General features: G+C 41.0%; 2 protein-coding genes and 1 long non-coding RNA gene across 6 annotated transcripts; 2 read left to right on the forward strand and 1 right to left on the reverse strand.

Moving 5' to 3' along the window:
- The first annotated feature begins 3344 nt into the window (after window positions 1-3344).
- On the forward strand, window positions 3345-15455 carry LOC106587960 (C-C motif chemokine 13-like). 2 transcript variants are annotated; one of them, XM_045708656.1, is made up of 4 exons: window positions 3345-3661; window positions 3855-3972; window positions 4215-5108; window positions 15117-15455. In XM_045708656.1, exons 1-3 carry the CDS (start codon window positions 3598-3600, stop codon window positions 4330-4332), a joined length of 300 nt encoding a protein of 99 aa, XP_045564612.1. In that variant the 5' UTR covers window positions 3345-3597; the 3' UTR covers window positions 4333-5108; window positions 15117-15455. The 2 variants fall into 2 exon arrangements, 1 of the variants encoding a protein (XP_045564612.1); XR_006762208.1 differs by lacking the exons at window positions 3345-3661; window positions 3855-3972; window positions 4215-5108 and adding an exon at window positions 5927-6180.
- LOC106587976 (uncharacterized) lies at window positions 10767-21914 on the reverse strand. 3 transcript variants are annotated; one of them, XR_006762211.1, is made up of 7 exons: window positions 21763-21907; window positions 20929-20972; window positions 20272-20382; window positions 19948-20052; window positions 18674-18757; window positions 17894-17978; window positions 10767-11246 (listed from the first exon to the last, which is right to left on the reverse strand). It is a non-coding gene; the product is annotated as an uncharacterized lncRNA (long non-coding RNA). The 3 variants fall into 3 exon arrangements; XR_006762209.1 differs by lacking the exon at window positions 18674-18757 and having other exon boundaries at window positions 21763-21901; XR_006762210.1 differs by lacking the exons at window positions 18674-18757; window positions 20929-20972 and having other exon boundaries at window positions 21763-21914.
- LOC106587941 (C-C motif chemokine 13) lies at window positions 13860-15455 on the forward strand. Its single transcript, XM_014176601.2, has 3 exons — window positions 13860-14132; window positions 14364-14481; window positions 14724-15455. The coding sequence occupies exons 1-3, from the start codon at window positions 14069-14071 to the stop codon at window positions 14821-14823; spliced, it is 282 nt and encodes a 93-aa protein (XP_014032076.2). The 5' UTR covers window positions 13860-14068; the 3' UTR covers window positions 14824-15455.
- Window positions 21915-23621: the final 1707 nt, after the last annotated feature.

The following is a 23621-nucleotide window of genomic DNA, read 5'->3' on the forward strand; positions in this document are numbered from 1 at the left end:
TTCTCTGTAACTTTCCCCACACTCACACCAACTTCACTAGACTACTGTATTCTCTGTATCTCTCCCCACACTCACACCTACTTCACTAGAATACTGTATTCTCTGTAACTCTCCCCACACTCACACCTACTTCACTAGCCTACTGTATTCTCTGTATCTCTCCCCACACTCACACCAACTTCACTAGACTACTGTATTCTCTGTAACTCTCCCCACACTCACACCTACTTCACTAGACTACTGTATTCTCTGTAACTCTCCCCACACTCACACCTACTTCACTAGCCTACTGTATTCTCTGTATCTCTCCCCACACTCACACCTACTTCACTAGACTACTGTATTCTCTGTAACTTTCCCCACACTCACACCTACTTCACTAGACTACTGTATTCTCTGTAACTTTCCCCACACTCACACCTACTTCACTAGACTACTGTATTCTCTGTAACTTTCCCCACACTCACACCTACTTCACTAGACTACCGTATTCTCTGTAACTTTCCCCACACTCACACCTACTTCACTAGACTACTGTATTCTCTGTAACTCTCCCCACACTCACACCTACTTCACTAGACTACTGTATTCTCTGTAACTTTCCCCACACTCACACCTACTTCACTAGACTACTGTATTCTCTGTATCTCTCCCCACACTCACACCTACTTCACTAGACTACTGTATTCTCTGTATCTCTCCCCACACTCACACCAACTTCACTAGACTACTGTATTCTCTGTAACTTTCCCCACACTCACACCTACTTCACTAGACTACTGTATTCTCTGTAACTTTCCCCACACTCACACCTACTTCACTAGACTACTGTATTCTCTGTAACTTTCCCCACACTCACACCTACTTCACTAGACTACTGTATTCTCTGTAACTCTCTCCACACTCACACCTACTTCACTAGACTACTGTATTCTCTGTAACTCTACTGACCCATCTGGTTATACAATCATACTGACTGACCCATCTGGTTATAAAATCATACTGACTGACCCATCTATTATACAATCATACTGACTGACCCATGGCTTTCTATCTCTATCATTAAATTATCAGGGATCAAGGTAAGACCCAGATGCAGACCGTGTTGAAGTAACAATGTTTACAGCAGAAAAAGGGCCAAAGGTACAGGACGGCAGGCAGGCTCAGGGTCAGGCAGAGTGGTCTGACGGGGCGGGTACAGGGTCAGGACAGGTGGGGGTTAAAAACCAGAAGGACGAGAGAAGAGAGATTGGGGAAGAGCTGAGCTGACACAAAAACGCTGGTTGGCTTGACAAACAAGACGAACTGGCAATAGACAAACAGAGAACACAGGTATAAATACACAGGGGATAATGGGGAAGATGGGCGACACCTGGAGGGGGGTGGAGACAATCACAAAGACAGGTGAAACAGATCAGGGTGTGACATAAATAAGGTTCAATTGAAGATGCATATTTTGTTGACACATGCACTGGACCAAGTATCCTGTTTCAGTTCAGAAAGATTCAAGCAATGAGAGACGTCTCTTTTTAAAATAACTCTCACTTCCCCATTCTGTCATGAGAACCTCGTGTGATGCAAATGACTGCAGGTTTTCTAAGAACAAATATTGGCAGCAGTTTTCTCTCCATTGTCATTCTCAAAATGTTTGTAATAACTTGAAGCCAGAGTTCACAGTACTGCACAGAGTTACTGGTAGAACCTGGGAGGGACTGACAGTAACTGCACAGGCAAGCAAATATCAAACATATTCATTAAAATACCGAGGTATGTCTGTTCAGAGAAGTGAATGAATGAATTAATAAATATATTAACAAATTAATTAATTTATGAATAAATTAATTGAAACAAACTACAGTTACCACGCAGCAAACATGACCCCATTGGCCCCATGTGGGCACAGGCTAGTCCACGCCAAGACCACATAAAGCCCACACCATCCCAACGGCTAATCCACACCAAGACCACATCAAGCCCACACCATCCCAATGGGCTAGTCCACACCAAGACCACATCAAGCCCACACCATCCCAACGGGCTAGTCCACACCAAGCTCACATCAAGCCCACACCATCCCAACGGGCTAGTCCACACCAAGACCACATCAAGCCCACACCATCCCAATGGGCTAGTCCACACCAAGACCACATCAAGCCCACACCATCCCAATGGGCTAGTCCACACCAAGACCACATCAAGCCCACACCATCCCAATGGGCTAGTCCACACCAAGACCACATCAAGCCCACACCATCCCAACGGGCTAGTCCACACCAAGACCACATAAAGCCCACACCATCCCAATGGGTTAGTCCACACCAAGACCACATCAAGCCCACACCATCCCAACGGGCTAGTCCACACCAAGACCACATAAAGCCCACACCATCCCAACGGGCTAGTCCACACCAAGCTCACATCAAGCCCACACCATCCCAACGGGCTAGTCCACACAAAGCCCACATAAAGCCCACACCATCCCAACGGGCTAGTCCACACAAAGCCCACATAAAGCCCACATCAGCCCAATGGGCTAGTCCACACCAAGACCACATAAAGCCCACATCAGCCCAATGGGCTAGTCCACATCCAGCGCCAGCTAATTCATAGTGTTCAGGAGGGGGCTCATTAGAATAATTTGGGGCATGGTTTGCACACAGTTCTTCTCCTCACCTGTCTTGGGGCCACCTGCCTTGGGGCCACCTGCCTTGAGGACCATCGTGGAGAAGATGAGCAAATTACTTGTTTGCAGAATGTGCGCAGCCTACAGGTACCAATATTGTAGCCTACATTATTTATAATTCTTCTAAATAAAAATGACTTTTAATATCTGAATGAATTGGAAATAATACCCACTGTCTGTGTATGGATTTAATAAGCAGTAATATGTTTGAAGGATTTGGCTGTAAACACTGAGGCATTAAAGCACAGGAAAAGGAAGGTGACGAGAAGAGATCTGGGTAGGCAGGATCTTAGAAAGACTACAGAGTGAGTACAGCAATACAGGTTTTTATCAATATGGACACATCCTAATATCTGCATTTAAAAGTTGAAAGATACAAAGTTGAATTGAAGTATCAATTATAAACTAGTTGCTTATGATGTAGACAATTTAATCTGAATTGTTATTGTATTTGATGTAATGTATCATAGTATATAGTCCACTTTAATAGCCTTCCTTTGATATGCAATTCTCCAGTAAATGTATTCTGCGTATTTCAGAAAATACCAGCGCTGCTGAACATCCTGGAGGTAACAGAGTTACAGAGAATTGAGGAAGAGGAACCTGGCAGAATGTTGGTTCTTAGAATTATATTCAGAGTGAATGAGGGTAGAGAGGAGAGTTTCCCCCATCAATTGTCAATGGGTCTGATGGACCAGCTCTCTGTATAAAAGACAGGTCAGATCAGACCTCAGACATAGAACCAGAGCATCAGCTAGACTTCTGACACAGAACCAGACCAGAGCAACAGAGACCAGAACATTAGAGACCAGAACATCAGAGATCAGAACATCAGAGACCAGAGCATCAGAGACCAGAACATCAGAGACCATCTCAGACAATATAATCTTCAGCATCTCAACCATCTCTGAACCATGAAGACCCTGACTGCTCTACTTCTCCTGGGACTGCTCTGCTCCCTCCATACGACTTCTGCAGGTGTGTGTGTGTGTGTGTGTGTGTGTGTGTGTGTGTGTGTGTGTGTGTGTGTGTGTGTGTGTGTGTGTGTGTGTGTGTGTGTGTGTGTGTGTGTGTGTGTGTGTGTGTGTAGTAGCCATGCTGTGTAATATGCTGTTGGAGACACACCAGGAGATCTTTATGTTAACTGTGGTTTATGATCCTTTGTTTACAGGTGTCATTTCGTTGGACACGGCAGCTGACTGCTGTATGAAATTCAGCACGAGGATCCCTCTTCAACAAGTGGTTTCTCTCAGACCAACTTCCAGTAGCTGCCCTCGCAAAGCACTGATGTAAGTAACATAGTCTACTGTAAACTGGAAACATCTAGGCTAGCCTGGTCCCAGATCTGTTTGTGCTATCACGTCAGCTCCTTGTCAAGAAAAACATGACCAAGATTGACAAGGAGTTGGTATGATAGCACAAATACATCTGGACCCAGGCTACATCCAGGCTACACTGTACAAGACAAGATGGAGCATTCATATTAATGACTGGTGGTTCTGAGAGACAATGTGTTGTGTATCTGTTGCAGTTTCACCACAAAGAAAGGGAAGACATTTTGTGTTGACCCTTCTGAAGCCTGGGTCCAGAGTCATGTGACCAAGATTGAGAGCAGATCAACTGCTGCCAAGACGACAATGATGTCATAAACCACCTTCACCCCCTAACACCCTAACCCTTGGTGGTGCACTATAAAGGGAATAGGTTGCCCTTAGTGACGCAGACCTTGTCAGGCATGTTAATACCCTATCTGAGATTGGTATGGAGTAGGTTCAATGTAATGTACTAGGTTAATACCCTATCTGAGATTGGTATGGATTAGGTTCAATGTAATGTACCAGGTTAATACCCTATCTGAGATTGGTATGGATTAGGTTCAATGTAATGTACCAGGTTAATACCCTATCTGAGATTGGTATGGATTAGGTTCAATGTAATGTACCAGGTTAATACCCTATCTGAGATTGGTATAGAGGAGGTTCAGTGTAATGTACTAGGTCAATACCCTATCTGAGATTGGAATAGAGGAGGTTCAATGTAAAATGTACTAGGTCTAGGATGTACGAATTGTTTATTTTTCTATAACTGTACAAATATTTGACATGTAGCTAGCTATTCAGTAACCTATTTAACATTTTATATTTTATACATTTGCTGAAGATTTCAAACATCCTGTGAAAGAATGGTTCATATTATTCAATGAATGTATTAATGTGTTGTAACTAGGTCTATTCTACTGATATAGATATTAATGGGTTGTTACTAGGTCTATTCTACTGATATAGATATTAATGGGTTGTAACTAGGTCTATTCTAATGTGTAGATATTAATGGGTTGTAACTAGGTCTATTCTACTGATATAGATATTAATGGGTTGTAACTAGGTCTATTCTACTGATATAGATATTAATGTGTTGTAACTAGGTCTATTCTACTGATATAGATATTAATGGGTTGTAACTAGGTCTATTCTACTGATATAGATATTAATGTGTTGTAACTAGGTCTATTCTGCTGATATAGATATTAATGGGTTGTAACTAGGTCAATTCAACTGATATAGATATTAATGGGTTGTAACTAGGTCTATTCTACTGATATAGATATTAATGGGTTGTAACTAGGTCTATTCTACTGATATAGATATTAATGGGTTGTAACTAGGTCTATTCTACTATACTGATATAAATATTGTATTTATCACGTTCTCCATCTGCAGCTGTTTAAATAAATCAAGTATTCTGAAGAATTCTCTGATATTCATTTCAGCATTCTCAATGTGTAGAGAATATACTTTGAGTGCACAAATAATTAGGAACACCTTCGTAATGTTGAGTCTCACCTCCTTTTTGTCCTCAGATCACCCTAAATTGTCGGTTCATGGACTATACAAAGAGTTTAAAGTGTTCCACAGCGATGCTTGACAGTTGTGTCAAGTTTAATTTGATTTATTGATCCTTTATTTAACTAGGCAAGTCAGTAAAGAACAAATTCTTATTTACAATGACAGCCTACCGGGGAACAGTGGGTTCACTGCCTTGTTCAGGGGCAGAATGACAGGATGTTACCTTGTCAGCTCTGGGATTTGATCCAGCAATCCCCAAGATGGCTGTCCATTGGGTGGTGGACAATTGTTGATACACACGGAAAACTGTTGAGAGTGAAATGTTCCTAATGTTGTTTACACTCAGTGTATGACTACCTCTGTCACACGCCATTTCAAATCCCTGATATAAATATTGATGGGTTGTTACTAGGTCTATTCTACTGATATAGATATTAATGGGTTGTAACTAGGTCTATTCTACTGATATAGATATTGATGGGTTGTAACTAGGTCTATTCTACTGATATAGATATTAATGGGTTGTAACTAGGTCTATTCTAATGTATAGATATTAATGGGTTGTAACTAGGTCTATTCTACTGATATAGATATTAATGGGTTGTAACTAGGTCTATTCTACTGATATAGATATTAATGTGTTGTAACTAGGTCTATTCTACTGATATAGATATTAATGGGTTGTAACTAGGTCTATTCTACTGATATAGATATTAATGTGTTGTAACTAGGTCTATTCTGCTGATATAGATATTAATGGGTTGTAACTAGGTCAATTCAACTGATATAGATATTAATGGGTTGTAACAAGGACTATTCTACTGATATAGATTATAATGGGTTGTTACTAGGTCTATTCTACTGATATAAATATTGATGTGTTGTAACTAGGTCTATTCTGCTATACTGATATTGATATTAATGGGTTGTAACTAGGTCTATTCTACTGATATAGATATTGATGGGTTGTAACTACGTCAATTCTACTTTACTAATATAGATTTTAATGGGTTATAACTAGGTCTATTCTGCTATACTGATATAATTATTAATGGGTTGTAACTAGGTCTATTCTACTGATATAGATATTGATGGGTTGTAACTAGGTCAATTCTACTTTACTGATATAGATATTAATGGGTTGTAACTAGGTCTGTTCTAATGATTAAGATATTAATGGGAGGTAACTAGGTCTATTCTACTGATATAGATGTTAATTTGTTGTAACTAGGTCTATTCTACTGATACAGATATTAATGGGTTGCAACTAGGTCAATTCTACTGATGTAGATATTAATGGGTTGTAACTAGGTCTATTCTACCGATATAGATATTAATGGGCTGTAACTAGGTCTATTCTACTGATATAGATATTCATGGGTTGTAACTAGGCCTATTCTACTGATACAGATATTGATTGGTTGTAACTAAGTCTATTCTACTATACTGATATAGATATTGATGTATTGTAACTAGGTCTATTCTACTATAGTGATATAGATATTGATGGGTTGCAACTAGGTCTATTCTACTGATATAGATATTGATGGGTTGTAACTAGGTCTATTCAACTGATATAGATATTAATGGGTTGTAACAAGGACTATTCTACTGATATAGATTATAATGGGTTGTTACTAGGTCTATTCTACTGATATAAATATTGATGTGTTGTAACTAGGTCTATTCTGCTATACTGATATTGATATTAATGGGTTGTAACTAGGTCTATTCTACTGATATAGATATTGATGGGTTGTAACTACGTCAATTCTACTTTACTAATATAGATTTTAATGGGTTATAACTAGGTCTATTCTGCTATACTGATATAATTATTAATGGGTTGTAACTAGGTCTATTCTACTGATATAGATATTGATGGGTTGTAACTAGGTCAATTCTACTTTACTGATATAGATATTAATGGGTTGTAACTAGGTCTGTTCTAATGATTAAGATATTAATGGGAGGTAACTAGGTCTATTCTACTGATATAGATGTTAATTTGTTGTAACTAGGTCTATTCTACTGATACAGATATTAATGGGTTGCAACTAGGTCAATTCTACTGATGTAGATATTAATGGGTTGTAACTAGGTCTATTCTACCGATATAGATATTAATGGGCTGTAACTAGGTCTATTCTACTGATATAGATATTCATGGGTTGTAACTAGGCCTATTCTACTGATACAGATATTGATTGGTTGTAACTAAGTCTATTCTACTATACTGATATAGATATTGATGTATTGTAACTAGGTCTATTCTACTATAGTGATATAGATATTGATGGGTTGCAACTAGGTCTATTCTACTGATATAGATATTAATGGGTTGTAACTAGGTCTATTCTACTGATATAGATATTAATGGGTTGTAACTAGGTCTATTCTACTGATATAGACATTAATGGGTTGTAACTAGATCTATTCTACTATAGTGATATAGATATTGATGGGTTGTAACTAGGTCTATTCTACTGATATAGATATTAATGGGTTGTAACTAAGTCAATTCTACTAACACAGATATTGTATTTTTCTACTCTACTTTCAACTGTTGTGCATCAGTCGTTTTTTTAGTAAATGAAGGCTTCTGAAGAATTCTATGATATTCATTTTAGCATTCGATTTTAGTGCCTCTGAACGGGGTATGGTAGTAGGTGCCAAGCCCCCCGGTTAGAGTGTGTCAAGAACTGCCACTCTGCTTGATTTTCCATGCTCAACAGTTTCCAGTGTGTCATGAATGGTCCACTACACAAAGGACATCCAGCCAACTTGACACAACTGTGGGAAGCATTGGACTCAACATGTGGAGGCGTTGTGGTGCCTTCTTCACGACTGTGTTGGTGGGTTTGGACCATGACAGGTCCTTAGCGATGTGGACAGCGAGGGATTTGAACCTCTTGACCCGCTCCACTACAGCTCCTTCCATGTAAATTGGGGGCGTGTTAGGCCCCCTGTTTCCTGTAGTCCACAATCCGCTCCATGATAAACCCTGCTGGGTTTTTCATGCTCAACAGTTTCTCGTGTGAATAAAGAATGGTCCACCACCCAAATGACACAACTGGAGGAAGCATTGGAGTCAACATGGTCCAGTATCCCTGTGGAACGCTATTGACACCTTGTTGAGTTCATGCCCTGTCGAATTAAGGCTGTTCTTAAGGCAGTTCAATATTAGAAAGGTGTTCTTAATGTTTTGTACACTCAGTTGATTGTTTTAAGCCTTAGATTTTTCAACTTTGCCAAAAAGAACACCAAGAAGCACTCAGTTCTATTCCAGAACCCAGATAAAGAACACCAAGGAGCACTCAGTTCTATTCCAGAACCCAGGTAAAGAACACCAAGAAGCACTCAGTTCTATTCCAGAACCCAGATAAAGAACACCAAGAAGCACTCAGTTCTATTCCAGAACCCAGATAAAGAACACCAAGAAGCACTCAGTTCTATTCCAGAACCCAGGTAAAGAACACCAAGGAGCACTCAGTTCTACTCCAGAACACAGGAAAACAACACCAAGGAGCACTCAGTTCTATTCCAGAACCCAGGTAAACAACACCAAGGACCACTCAGTTCTACTCCAGAACACAAATAAAGAACACCAAGGAGCACTCAGTTCTATTCCAGAACCCAGGTAAAGAACATCAAGGAGCACTCAGTTCTATTCCAGAACACAGGTAAAGAACACCAAGGAGCACTCAGTTCTACTCCAGAACACAGGAAAACAACACCAAGGAGCACTCAGTTCTATTCCAGAACCCAGATAAAGAACACCAAGGAGCACTCAGTTCTACTCCAGAACACAGGAAAACAACACCAAGGAGCACTCAGTTCTATTCCAGAACCCAGGTAAAGAACACCAAGGACCACTCAGTTCTATTCCAGAACACAGGTAAAGAACACCAAGGACCTCTCAGTTTATTCCAGAACCCAGGTAAACAACACCAAGGACCACTCAGTTCTATTCCAGTACCCAGGTAAAGAACACCAAGGAGCACTCAGTTCTATTCCAGAACACAGGTAAAGAACACCAAGGACCACTCAGTTCTATTCCAGAACACAGGTAAAGAACACCAAGGAGCACTCAGTTCTATTCCAGAACGCAGGTAAAGAACACCAAGGAGCACTCAGTTCTATTCCAGAACACAGGAGAACAACACCAAGGAATAATTTTCCAGAACCCAGGTAAAGAAGACTAAAACTATCGAGTGCCGATAGACATTCTGACTGGTCTGGATGTTAAAATAAATCTTCCCTGGGATTAGTTTTTACCACTATTTTACAACACATGTATCTTATTGTGTGGTTAAATCAGACCCAGTTCTGATTGTTATTTTGTTGTGTTGAGCGAGAGCTCCCTTGGTGGGCTTCAAGCTCCCTTGATATCAGCGCTACTGTATTAATGTGATGTGACTGAGCTGAAGGCCTGAGCTTCCCTTGCCTCCGCCTCACGTGGGATCTTTTGCCTTCTATGCCAGGTTCATGGACGTTATAGGCCACGTTCCCCTGCTCAGACGTTGCTTGCATCAACCAATGGTTGCGTGCCACGTCATTGACTGTGCCGTTGGGCACCAGACTGCTATAACATGTGGTTAGCTGATAGGTAAAACACCTATCCAGGCGTTGTAAGATCTGCCATGCGTCAGCAACGTCTGGCCAGAGGAACACACCCTTACATAAAGGACAGGCCGCTGAGATAATATGCTACCATGGCAACCTTAATACGTACCATCAGGCAGCCAAAGCTGACCAATCACAGCAGCTTCCTCCTTTCCTATGTTTGACATGGCACATGCGTGATTGGCTGTAGAGGACCAAGGTGGTGTTGTGGGCGTGCCTTAGATGGGTTTTGATTAGAACTCACCTGGGCTGCGTTCAGTTGGGCACCACATTGTGGAATTGTGTCAGCTCTGTTCAAAGCATTTTTATTTGCGGTGTTCAGTGTATTACAACCTGCTGAATGCAGCCCTGCTGAAGGTAGACTTCTGTAGACACACACACACATATGAATGTTGCATAATTTATGTTCTGAAAATAATCTGGGAATTGCAGATTATTTATTAAAACAACACATTAAAACTGACGTCGTCTATAACTTTCTATCATTTACATTTTGGAATGTATTAGATACTGATCTGAGAATTGTTCATATTTTGATATTTAGGTATTTAGATTTCTACTCATCAATCAATCAGAAATCAATACATCAAAAACAAACATGAACAAAAACATTTAAATAAAAATGGTTTATTCTCTTTAATATAGTATTTGTTCTATCCATAGCAGAAAAGAGCCTCCATGCCACTCAGTGCTATTATAGCTCTGACCCCAGGCCAGTGCAGCTCCATACTGACCAACACACATCTCACAGCACAACACCAGTGCCAAACTGACCTGGAGTCAGTCTCTGTATCACATCTGACATCAGGGGATGTCAGAAAACAGGGGAGTTGAGGTGGGTGGGGTGGGGAGCGGGCAGGGATTTCGGGGGGCAGTTCTAGGAGGGAATATCACACCTCATAGCTTGGATCCGATACATTGTGTGTGACTGGGGCCAAGCAACGCTAGTACCCACGTTGTGAAAGATTTAGGTTTTATCCAAGAGTGTTGTGTGTGTTGCAAGTTGACTTCTTGCTCCAGTATGGCTGTAGACTTGGAGGCAGATCGTTTCTGCCACGAAAGGGTCACAAGTTGAGGTAACAAAGGTTTTCCTGGACGGCAAGAAGGAACAGAGACACAATCAAAAGAATGGAAGACTGGGCTTGTTACAATCTGGCTGTTTCTGTGCAGGTATGTGTGTGTGGATAGGTGTGAGAATGTGTACATGTCAGGGTTCTCCTCAGGATTATTTAACAAGGTGGTGCTGCTGAGCAGGTGTTTTCAACACCTGTAAATGACATTTCTTGCAATCTACTCATAAATATTTAAGGATTTTATTTGACATAATGGCGCTGCCAGTCCAGCAGGTGGCGCCCCTCTAACATTCTTTGCAGAGAACTCTGTGTGTCCCCAAAGAAACATAAAAATAGTATCTGCAAGTTCAACTGACTATGGGGAAGTACAGTGCCTTCAAAATTATTCATCCCCCTTGGCATTATTACTATTTTGTTGCATTACAATCTGCAATTTAAATTGATTTTTATTTGGATTTCATGTAATGGACATACACAAAATAGTCCAAATTGGTCTAGTGAAAGCCCCTAAATCAGATCTGGTGCAACCAATTACCTTCAGAAGTCACATAATTAGTTAAGTAAAGTCCACCTGTGCGCAATCTAAGTGTCACATGATCCGTCACATGATCTCAGTATATATATATATATATATATATATATATATATATATATACACCTGTTCTGAAAGGCCCCAGAGTCTGCAACACCACTAAGAAAGCAGTAACACCATGCAAGCGGCACCATGAAGATCAAGGAGCACTTCAAACAGGTCAGGGACAGAGTTATGGAGAAGTACAGATCAGTGTTAAAAAAAATATCAGGGACTTTGAACATCCCACAGAACACCATTAAATCTATTATTAAAAAATGGAAAGAATATTTCACCAGAACAAACCTGCCAAAAGAGTGGGCCTCCCACCAAAACTCACGGACCAGGCAAGGAGGGCATTAATCAGAGAGGCAACAAAGAGACCAAAGATAACCCTGAAGGAGCTGCAAAGCTCCACAGTGGAGATTGGTCTATCTGTCCATAGGACCACTAAGCCACACACTCCCCTGTGCTGGACTTTACAGGAGAATGGCCAGAAAAAAAGCCGTTGCTTAAAGAAAAAAATAAGCAAACATGTTTGGTGTTCCCCAAAAGACATTTGTGAGACTCCCCAAACATATGGAAGAAGGTACTCTGGTCAGATGAGACTAAAATTGAATTTCTTGACCATCAAGGAAAACACTATGTTTGGCGCAAACCCAACACCTCTCATCACCCCAAGAACACCATCCCCACAGTGAAGCATGGTGGTGGCAGCATCATACTGTGGGGATGTGGGAAACTGGTCAGAATTGAAGGAATGATGGACGGAGCTAAATTCTTGAGGGATATCTGTTTCAGTCTTCCAGAAATTTGAGACTGGGACGAAGGTTCGCCTTCCAGCAGGACAATGACCCTAAGCATACAGCTACAGCAACACGTGAGTGGTTTAAGGGGAAACATTTAAATGTCTTGGAATGGCATGGTCAAAGCCCGGACCTCAATCCAATTGAGAATCTGTGGTATGACTTAAAGATTGCTGTACAACAGCGGAACCCATCCAACTTGAAGGAGCTGGAGCAGTTTTGCCTTGAAGAATGGGAAAAAATCCCAGTGGCTAGATGTGCCAAGCTTATAGATACATACCCCAAGTGACTTTCAGCTGAAATTGCTGCAAAAGGTGGCTCTACGTATTGACTTTGGAGGGGTGAATAGTTATGCACGCTCAAGTTTTCTGTTTTATTGTCATATTTCTTGTTTGTTTCACAATAAAAAATATTTTGCATCTTCAAAGTGGTAGGCATGTTGTATAAATCAAATGATACAAACACCCCAAAAATACATTTTATTTCCAGGTTGTAAGGCAACAAAATTGTAAAAATGCCAGGGGGACTGAATACTTTTACAAGCCATTGTACATCAAGGGCTTCATTGCGAAAATCCCGAAGTATCCCTTTAATTGGCAAAATCTGGAACCATCACTTTACGCACTGGGTTTGTGTAACGGCTGTCTGTGGAAGTAGACCAAGGTGCAGCGGAGTTAGTGTTCATCTTTGAATTTTAATAAACGTAAGAGAACACTTTACAAAAATAAACAAAAACGACAGCCAAACAGTCCTTTCAGGAAAAACTCTAAACAGAAACAATCCCCCACAAAACCCAAAGGAAAAACAGGCTCCTTATGTGTGACTCCCAATCAGCAACAACGAACTACAGCTGTGCCTGATTGGGAGCCACACACGGCCCAAAACAAAGAAATACAAAAATATAGAAAAATGAACATAGAACGCCCACCCAATGTAACACCCTGGCCTAACCAAAATAAAGAACAAAAACCCCTCTCTATGGCCAGGGCGTTACAGTTTGAACAACCTAGCAGGTCAATAACTCTTTTAGCTTTAGCCAGCAACCTAACAGGTCTATAACTCTGAAATCTAACCAACAACCTAACAGGCCTATAACTCTGAACTTTAACCAACAAACTATTTTGACAAACTATTTTGATGTCTTGCAAGAATGTTAGAACCAATGCATAATGTACATATGAATGCTGAACAAGCAATTCTCCACCAAAGTTGTTATTGTCAGCAGTGCAGAAGTGAGTCCTACCAGGGAAGAGGAACATAAATTGAGGGAAGGCCACTGGCTGGCAAAGTTGTCTTTTCATGGTTGAGTTGTTATATAATAGCTCTTACTATATAATGAGAGATCAGAACAGAACTCACACACAGAACCAGACCACATCCTCAGAGACCAGAGCATCAGAGACCAGAGCATCAGAGACCATCTCAGACAATACAATCTTCAGCATCTCAACCATCTCTTAACCATGAAGACCCTGACTGCTCTACTCCTCCTGGGACTGCTCTGCTCCCTCCATAAGACGTCTGCCGGTGTGTGTTTGTGTGTGCATGTGTGTGCATGTGCGTGTGAGTGTGTGTGTGTGTGTGTGTGTGTGTGTGTGTGTGTGTGTGTGTGTGTGTGTGTGTGTGTGTGTGTGTGTGTGTGTGTGTGTGTGTGTGTGTGTGTGTGTGTGTGTGTGTGTGTGTGTGTGTGTAGAAGCCATGCTGTGTAATATGCTGTTGGAGACACACCAGGAGATCTTTATGCTCCTTGGTTTACAGGTGTCATTGAGTTGGACATGGCACCTTACTGCTGTATGAAATTCAGCGCGAGGATCCCTCTTCAACAAGTGGTTTCTCTCAGACCAACTTCCAGTAGCTGCCCTCGCAAAGCACTGATGTAAGTAACATAGTCTACTGTAAACTGGAAACATCTAGGCTAGCCTGGTCCCAGATCTGTTTGTGCTATCACGTCAACTCCTTGTCATGCCAAATATGACCAGGATTGACAAGGAGTTGGTATGATAGCACAAACACATCTGGACCCAGGCTACATCCAGGCTACACTGTACAAGACAAGATGGAGCATTCATATTATAGACTGGATGTTCTGAGAGACAATGTGTTGTGTATCTGTTGCAGTTTCACCACAAAGAAAGGGAAGACATTTTGTGTTGACCCTTCTGAAGCCTGGGTCCAGAGTCATGTGACCAAGATTGAGAGCAGATCGACTGCTGCCTAGTCGACGATGATGTCATAAACCACCATCACCCCCTAATACCCTAACCCATTGTTGTGCAGTATGCAGGGAATAGGTTGCCATTAGTGACGCAGACCTTGTCAGGCATGTCAATACCCTATCTGAGATTGGCATAGAGTAGGTTCAATGTAATGTGCTGTATGTAATATAGTGTAATGTAGGATATACAAATTGTTTATTTTTCAATAATTGTAAACATATTTGACATATCCTGTGAAAGAGTGGTTCAAATTATTCAATTAATGAATTTAACGATATTAATGGGTCGTAACTAGGTCTATTCTACTGATATAGATATTGATGGGTTGTAACTAGGTCTATTCTACTGATATAGATATTAATGGGTTGTAACTAGGTCTATTCTACTATAGTGATATAGATATTGATGGGTTGTAACTAGGTCTATTCTACTGATATAGATATTAATGTGTTGTAACTAGGTCTGTTCTACTGATATAGATATTGATGGGTTGTAACTAGGTCTATTCTACTGATATAGATATTGATGGGTTGTAACTAGGTCTATTCTATTAACACAGATATTGTATTTTTCTACTATACTTTCAACTGTTGTGCATCAGTCGTTTTTTTAATAAATGAAGGTTTCTGAAGAATTCTCTGATATTCATTTTAGCATTCGATTTTAGTGCCTCTAAACGGGGTATGGTAGAAGGTGCCAAGCGCACCGGTTAGAGTGTGTCAAGAGCTGCCACTCTGCTTGATTTTCCGTGTTCAACAGTTTCCAGTGTGTCATGAATGGTCCACTACACAAAGGACATCCAGCCAACTTGACACAACTGTGGGAAGCATTGGACTCAACATGTGGAGGCTTTGTGGTGCCTTCTTCACGACTGTGTTGGTGGGTTTGGACCATGACAGGTCCATAGCGATGTGGACAGCGAGGGATTTGAACCTCTTGACCCGCTCCACTACAGCCCCTTCCATGTAAATTGGGGGCGTGTTCGGCCCCCTGTTTCCTGTAGTCCACAATCCGCTCCATGATAAGCTCCAACACTGCTGGGTTTTTTACCTTCAACAGTTTCCCGTGTGTATCAAGAATGGTCCACCACCCAAATGACACAACTGGGGGAAGCATTGGAGTCAACATGGACCAGTATCCCGGTGGAACGCTATTGACACCTTGTTGAGTTCATGCCCTGTTGAATTAAGGCTGTTCTTAATGCAATTCAATATTAGAAAGGTGTTCTTAATGTTTTGTGCACTCAGTTGATTGTTTTAAGCCTTAGATTTTTCAACTTTGCCAAAAAGAACACCAAGGACCACTCAGTTCTATTCCAGAACCCAGATAAAGAACACCAAGGGCCACTCAGTTCTACTCCAGAACCCAGGTAAAGAACACCAAGGAGCCCTCAGATCTACTCCAGAACCCAGGTAAAGAACACCAAGGAGCCCTCAGTTCTACTCCAGAACACAGGTAAAGAACACCAAGGAGCACTCAGTTCTACTCCAGAACCCAGGTAAAGAACACCAAGGAGCACTCAGTTCTACTCCAGAACCCAGGTAAAGAACACCAAGGAGCACTCAGTTCTATTCCAGAACACAGGAGAAGGTCACCAAGGACCACTCAGTTCTACTCCAGAACCCAGATAAAGAAAACCAAGGACCACTCAGTTCTATTCCAGAACACAGGAATAGTACACCAAGGAGCACTCAGTTCTATTCCAGAACACAGGTAAAGAACACCAAGGAATCATTTTCCAGAACCCAGGTAAAGAAGACTAAAACTATCGAGTGCCGATAGACATTCTGACTGGTCTGGATGTTAAAAGAAATCTTCCCTGGGATTAGTTTTTACCACTATTTTACAACACATGTATCTTATTGTGTGGTTAAATCAGACCCAGTTCTGATTGTTATTTTGTTGTGTTGAGCGAGAGCTCCCTTGGTGGGCTTCAAGCTCCCTTGGTGGGCTTCAAGCTCCCTTGATATCAGCGCTACTGTATTAATGTGATGTGACTGAGCTGAAGGCCTGAGCTTCCCTTGCCTCCGCCTCACGTGGGATCTTTTGCCTTCTATGCCAGGTTCATGGACGTTATAGGCCACGTTCCCCTGCTCTGGGAATTGCAGATTATTTATTAAAACAACACATTAATACTGACGTCGTCTGTAACTTTCTATAATTTACATTTTGGAATGTATTAGATACTGATCTGAGAATTGTTCATATTTTGATATTTAGGTATTTCAATTTCTACTGATCAATCAATCAGAAATCAATACATCAAAAACAAACATGAACAAAAACATTTAAATAAAAATGGTTTATTCTCTTTAATATAGTATTTGTTCTATCCATAGCAGAAAAGAGCCTCCATGCCACTCAGTGCTATTATAGCTCTGACCCCAGGCCAGTGCAGCTCCATACTGACCAACACACATCTCACAGCACAACACCAGTGCCAAACTGACCTGGAGTCAGTCTCTGTATCACATCTGACATCAGGGGATGTCAGAAAACAGGGGAGTTGAGGTGGGTGGGGTGGGGAGCGGGCAGGGATTTCGGGGGGCAGTTTTAGGAGGGAATATCACACCTCATAGCTTGGATCCGATACATTGTGTGTGACTGGGGCCAAGCAACGCTAGTACCCACGTTGTGAAAGATTTAGGTTTTATCCAAGAGTGTTGTGTGTGTTGCAAGTTGACTTCTTGCTCCAGTATGGCTGTAGACTTGGAGGCAGATCGTTTCTGCCACGAAAGGGTCACAAGATGAGGTAACAAAGGTTTTCCTGGACGGCAAGAAGGAACAGAGACACGATCAAAAGAATGGAAGACTGGGCTTGTTACAATCTGGGTGTTTCTGTGCAGGTATGTGTGTGTGGATAGGTGTGATAATGTGTACATGTCAGGGTTCTCCCCAGGATTATTTAACAAGGTGGTGCTGCTGAGCAGGTGTTTTCAACACCTGTAAATGACATTTCTTGCAATCTACTCAGAAATATTTAAGAATTTTATTTTACATAATGGCACTGCCAGTCCACCAGGTGGCGCCGCTCTAACATTCTTTGGGGAGAACTCTGTGTTTGTATGTTACCTCCTCTCTGTCCATCATGTTGCATTGGATCCACTTATTGCCTTGGTGTCTGTGTTGGAGATGGTCTGTTCATTCAGCACTGGATCTGAGGGACACAGAACATGGTAGTCAAGAGATCATCTCTTTCCAATTCACTCTTCATCAGTACAGTTCAAAGTTTAAAGAGATGGTGAGAGATTCACTCTTTATCTGTACAGTCCAAAGTTTAAAGGGATGGTGAGAGATTCAATCTTCATCAGTACAGGTCAAAGTTTAAAGGTACAGAGAGAGAGACAGGGAGGACAGACAGACAGACAGACAGACAGACAGACAGACAGACAGACAGACAGACAGACAGACAGACAGACAGACAGACAGACAGACAGACAGACAGACAGACAGACAGACAGACAGACAGACAGACAGACAGACAGACAGACCAGGGGCGAAAATCTGATATCAACTTTGGAGGGGACAATTACATTACATTTTCTCAAGAGAAATTCCTGAGGGGGACACCAAAAGTAGTGCTGTAACACATAGCCTACATTGTAATATGGTAAATGTATATTGAGGAACCAAAGAAATAAGGTGTTTGCCGTACTCCTAACTACCGGTACCCAAAACTACACAACTAATCACAACAGCAATACCATTGCCTTTAACAAATCTTAGTTCAGTCACCAGTTTAAGTTGAGAGTGGGGGTATCCATGGCATTTTCCAATTATGTTCCTATTTTACAAGTCAAAAAAATTGAGAACCTTTCATAATGTTGCCAAACAAAGACTCAACAAACTTACCTGAGACTCCCTGTCTCTGCCAGTCTGTCCCTGCATATCTGTCCCCAACTCTGCTGTCTGTGTGCCATCTGTTGCCTGCTCTGCCTAATGACATCATTGTGAAACATTTCCATTAGAATTTCATTTCTTTCTTATGAACATTTTATCAACTAGTCTTTGAGATATTAGGCTACTAGGGTTCTTACTATGCGTTTTGGTGTATTGAAAAATACTCTGATGTCCGTCTTTTATTTTTCTGCCATTTTTCTACCTGGCTGGCTGGCTGGCTGGCTGGCTGGCTGTCTGGCTGGCTGGCTGGCTACACACACACACAGTGTGTAGGTTATTTACAGTAGGAGATGGGCTTCTATCATCCTCTATCATTCTATTTGGGCTTCGATCTAAAAGGTAGCTAGCAAATGTGAAACGGATTAAAATGACAAGAGTTGACAGCTGTATGAGTTCACCATTTACACAACATATGCTGCAACCTTTTGTAATTTTAATAGTTTGTTTCATATTGGCTGGCTTCCAACAATAGCTGAATTTGCAAAGCTAGCGAGCACCAATTCAGTTTCAGTGGTGTTTGCTATAATCTTTGCTACCCTGGTTAAATAAAGGTGAAATAAAATAAATAAATAAAAGTTCCCTTGCGACAATTTAGCTTTTGCAACGAGACCATTAAATATATTTAAGACAATGGTAGAAGAGAGTGTAGTTCTGTTCAGTTTGGACTTCAGTTTATTGCTAACCTTATCACAGGGACTTTGAAGCACTAACTTACATCATCTGCATGCTGACCTTGGAATAAATTGACGATAGCAAAGATTCCATCTTTGACGACGCCACATAAATGGAATAGGTACTAGCTAGCTTAATAGTTAATATTTGCGCGCTAGCTCTGCATATTCAGCTAGTGTGTGTGCGCGATTGACTAGATTAACCTCACGTCAGTTACGTTCATTGAGTGCCTTTCAGACAGTAGACACGACCCCTCTGTTACCTTGCCAACTAAGGAACTGGCAGTGGATCAAACCATTGTGAGGCAAAGGGTGGGGGGGTCGCAATCTTTTGAAACTTAAAAACGTGCTATTAAGTGTCTATAATCAGCACAATTGCTTTCATTGCGTATTATTAATATTATTTAAATTCCATAGTTATGTTTCAGTGATATATTGGGGGGGACAAATCATATTTTTCCCAGGATGGGGGGGGTCGTGTCCCCCCGTCCCCCCCGGGATTTCCGCCCCTGAGACAGACAGACAGAGAGACAGACATACAGGTGTGTATCTTACAGAAGTATGGATGCTGCATGGCCTCAGCAGCGGTCAGTCTCTGCTGGTGGTCGTAGCGTAGCAGCTTGTCCAGCAGGTCCAGGGACTCAGGGGTCACCAGGTGCTCTACAAATGATTTTAAAATCACAACATGGTTCATTGAACAATATCCATTTATTGATACATCTGTAAACATACTACTGTTGAACATACTAATGTTAGCAGACATATAAATGTGTTGATGTAACAAGGATTAAACCAATATGTGCATCATGATGTATTACAGTGTATGTGGATGTTCACATTGTGTAAGCAGTGTGATGTGTGTTAATAACTAGTGTGTACCTGATAGTCCACTAGCAGCTCTGGTCCTTTAAAATAACGGGAGGCCACCCTGACGTTGTATTCCTGAGCTGGGTGGTAGAACTCAGCCAGACCCCAGGCTATGAGACGCAGCTGAGACACACAGACAGCAGAGAGAGAGAGAGAGATGGGGAGACAGAGGGAGACAAAGATGAGAGAGAGAGAGCGAGAGAGAGAGAGAGAGACAGCAAGAGACAGAGAGATGGAAAGAGAGAGTTCACACTGCCCACAAAATGAGATGAGAACTGAGCTGCACTTCCTAACCTCCTGCCCAATGTATGACCATATTAGAGACACATATTTCCCTCAGATTACACAGATCTACAAAGAATTAGAAAACAAATCCAAATGTGATAAACTCCCATATCTACTGGGTGAAATTCCACAAAGTGCCATCACAGCAGCAAGATTTGTGACCTGTTGCCACAAGAAAAGGTCAAGCAGTGAAGAACAAACACCGTTGTAAATACAACCCATATTTATGTTTATTTATTTTCCCTTTTGTACTTTAACTATTTGTACATCATTTCAACACTGTGTATTGACATAATATTACATTTGAAATGTCTTTATTCTATTGGAACTTTAGTGAGTGTAATGTTTACTGTTGATTTCACTTTTGTTTATTATCTTTCTCACTTGCTTTGGCAATGTAATCATATGTTTCCCATGTCAATAAAGACCTTTGAATTGAATTGAGAAAGAGAGAGAGAGAGAGAGAGAGAGAGAGAGAGAGAGAGAGAAAAAAGAGAGGGAGAGAGAGAGAACGTGTTAAGGCTTGGTAATTGTGGAGGAGGAATGAGGCGCAGGAAGCAGCGAACACAGGGTAGTGGTGTTTTTAATATACACTCACAAAAAACAAATGTTCCCACACACAGGGGAGAAAATACATGCGGCGTACAACAACGTCGACATGAACACAAGCCGTCACACAAGAAACAATCATTAATCCCGCACGAACAGGAGCGGGCCAGCTAAACTAAATAGCCCCTCTAATGGCTAATTGACCACAGGTGTCACAAAATAAAAAAAGGGAAAAGCAAAAGGGAATCGGTGGCAGCTAATAGGCCGGTGACGACGACCGCCGAGCGCCACCCGAGCAGGAGGGGGCGCCACCGTCGGTGGGAATCGTGACAGAACGAGAGAGAAAGAGAGAAAGAGAGAGAGAGGAAGAGCATTAGACAGATAAATTGTATCATTATTATTCAGCCAAAACCTTTTATTGTATCAGAAAGTCAAGCAAGTTGTTACTATCATAGGTATATATTTTACAATAGAAATAGTTATGTTTCTCACATGCACTCATTTAAAGACTTCATACTGGCAGTGTTCAAGATAAAACTATTATGGCGTCACACAACAGAACACTACAACTGGAACGACACTCTCAGAAACGGAGGCACAAAAAGAAATGTTCAAACCACATTTTAAAATTCTTCTGTTTTTTAATGAACATTTTTGATATTTGCTTACCTGTGCAGTTACTGTCAGTCCCTCCCAGGTTCTACCAGTAACTCTGTGCAGTACCGTGAACTCTGGCTTCAAGTTATTACAAACATTTTGAGAATGACAATGAGAGAAGACTTCTGCAATGTTTGTTCTTAGAAAACCTGCAGTCATTTGCATCATACGAGGTTCTCATGACAGAATGGGGAAGTGAGAGTTATTTTAAAAAGAGACGTCTCTCATTGCTGAACTGAAACAGGATACTTGGTCCAGTGCGTGTGTCAGCAAAATATGCATCTTCTACTGAAACCTATTAAATTATATAGATAGAGAGACGTGGGTCAGTCAGTATGATTGTATAACCAGGTTGGTCAGTCAGTATGATTGTATAACCAGGTGGGTCAGTCAGTATGATTGTATAATCAGATGGGTCAGTCAGTATGATTGTATAATAGATGGGTCAGTCAGTATGATTGTATAATCAGATGGGTCAGTCAGTATGATTGTACAACCAGTCAGTATGATTGTATAACAGATGGGTCAGTCAGTATGATTGTATAATCAGATGGGTCAGTCAGTATGATTGTACAACCAGTCAGTATGATTGTATAACAGATGGGTCAGTCAGTATGATTGTATAATAGATGGGTCAGTCAGTATGATTGTATAATAGATGGGTCAGTCAGTATGATTGTATAGACAGATGGGTCAGTCAGTATGATTGTATAATAGATGGGTCAGTCAGTATGATTGTATAACCAGATGGGTCAGTCAGTATGATTGTATAATAGATGGGTCAGTCAGTATGATTGTATAACAGATGGGTCAGTCAGTATGATTGTATAACAGATGGGTCAGTCAGTATGATTGTATAGACAGATGGGTCAGTCAGTATGATTGTATAATAGGTGGGTCAGTCAGTATGATTGTATAGACAGATGGGTCAGTCAGTATGATTGTATAATAGATGGGTCAGTCAGTATGATTGTATAGACAGATGGGTCAGTCAGTATGATTGTATAACCAGATGGGTCAGTCAGTATGATTGTATAACCAGATGGGTCAGTCAGTATGATTGTGACATCACTGTGACATCACAGCAGCAAGGTTTGTGACCTGTTGCCACAAGAAAAGGGCAACCAGTGAAGAACAAACACCGTTATAAATACAACCCATATTTATGTTTATTTATTTTCCCTTTTGTACTTCAACTATTTGAACATCATTACAACACTGTATATAGACATAATATGACATTTGAAATGTCTTTATTCTTTTGGAACTTTTGTAAATGTAATGTTTACTGTGGCATTTGCTTTGGCAATGTAAACATATGTTTCCCATGCCAATAAAGCCCCTTACATTGACCAGTCTCTATCTGAAATACAGTCTGTCTTCATTGTATTATGATACTGTTGTGTCTGTTATTGTCCCCAACATTGACCAGTCTCTATCTGAACTACAGTCTGTCTTCATTGTATTATGATACTGTTGTGTCTGTTATTGTCCCCAATGTTGACCAGTCTCTATCTGAAATACAGTCTGTCTTCATTGTATTATGATACTGTTGTGTCTGTTATTGTCCCCAACGTTGACCAGTCTCTATCTGAAATACAGTCTGTCTTCGTTGTATTATGATACTGTTGTGTCTGTTATTGTCCCCAACATTGACCAGTCTCTATCTGAAATACAGTCTGTCTTCATTGTATTATGATACTGTTGTGTATACTATTATCCCCAATGTTGACCAGGCTCTATCTGAATTACAGTCTGTCTTCATTGTATTATGATACTGTTGTGTCTGTTATTGTCCCCAACGTTGACCAGTCTCTATCTGAAATACAGTCTGTCTTCATTGTATTATGATACTGTTGTGTATACTATTA

The sequence above is a fragment of the Salmo salar genome, chromosome ssa26 (genome assembly GCF_905237065.1).
Source record: "Salmo salar chromosome ssa26, Ssal_v3.1, whole genome shotgun sequence".
In the NCBI taxonomy this organism is placed as follows: Eukaryota; Metazoa; Chordata; class Actinopteri; order Salmoniformes; family Salmonidae; genus Salmo; species Salmo salar.

Coding starts and splice junctions, on each gene's coding strand:
- LOC106587941 (XM_014176601.2), top strand. CDS start 14,069: ATGAAGACCCTGACTGCTCTACTCCTCCTGGGACTGCTCTGCTCCCTC. Junction 14,133..14,363: donor CCTCCATAAGACGTCTGCCG/GTGTGTGTTTGT, acceptor CTTGGTTTACAG/GTGTCATTGAGTTGGACATG. Junction 14,482..14,723: donor TGCCCTCGCAAAGCACTGAT/GTAAGTAACATA, acceptor TATCTGTTGCAG/TTTCACCACAAAGAAAGGGA.
- LOC106587960 (XM_045708656.1), top strand. CDS start 3,598: ATGAAGACCCTGACTGCTCTACTTCTCCTGGGACTGCTCTGCTCCCTC. Junction 3,662..3,854: donor CCTCCATACGACTTCTGCAG/GTGTGTGTGTGT, acceptor CTTTGTTTACAG/GTGTCATTTCGTTGGACACG. Junction 3,973..4,214: donor TGCCCTCGCAAAGCACTGAT/GTAAGTAACATA, acceptor TATCTGTTGCAG/TTTCACCACAAAGAAAGGGA.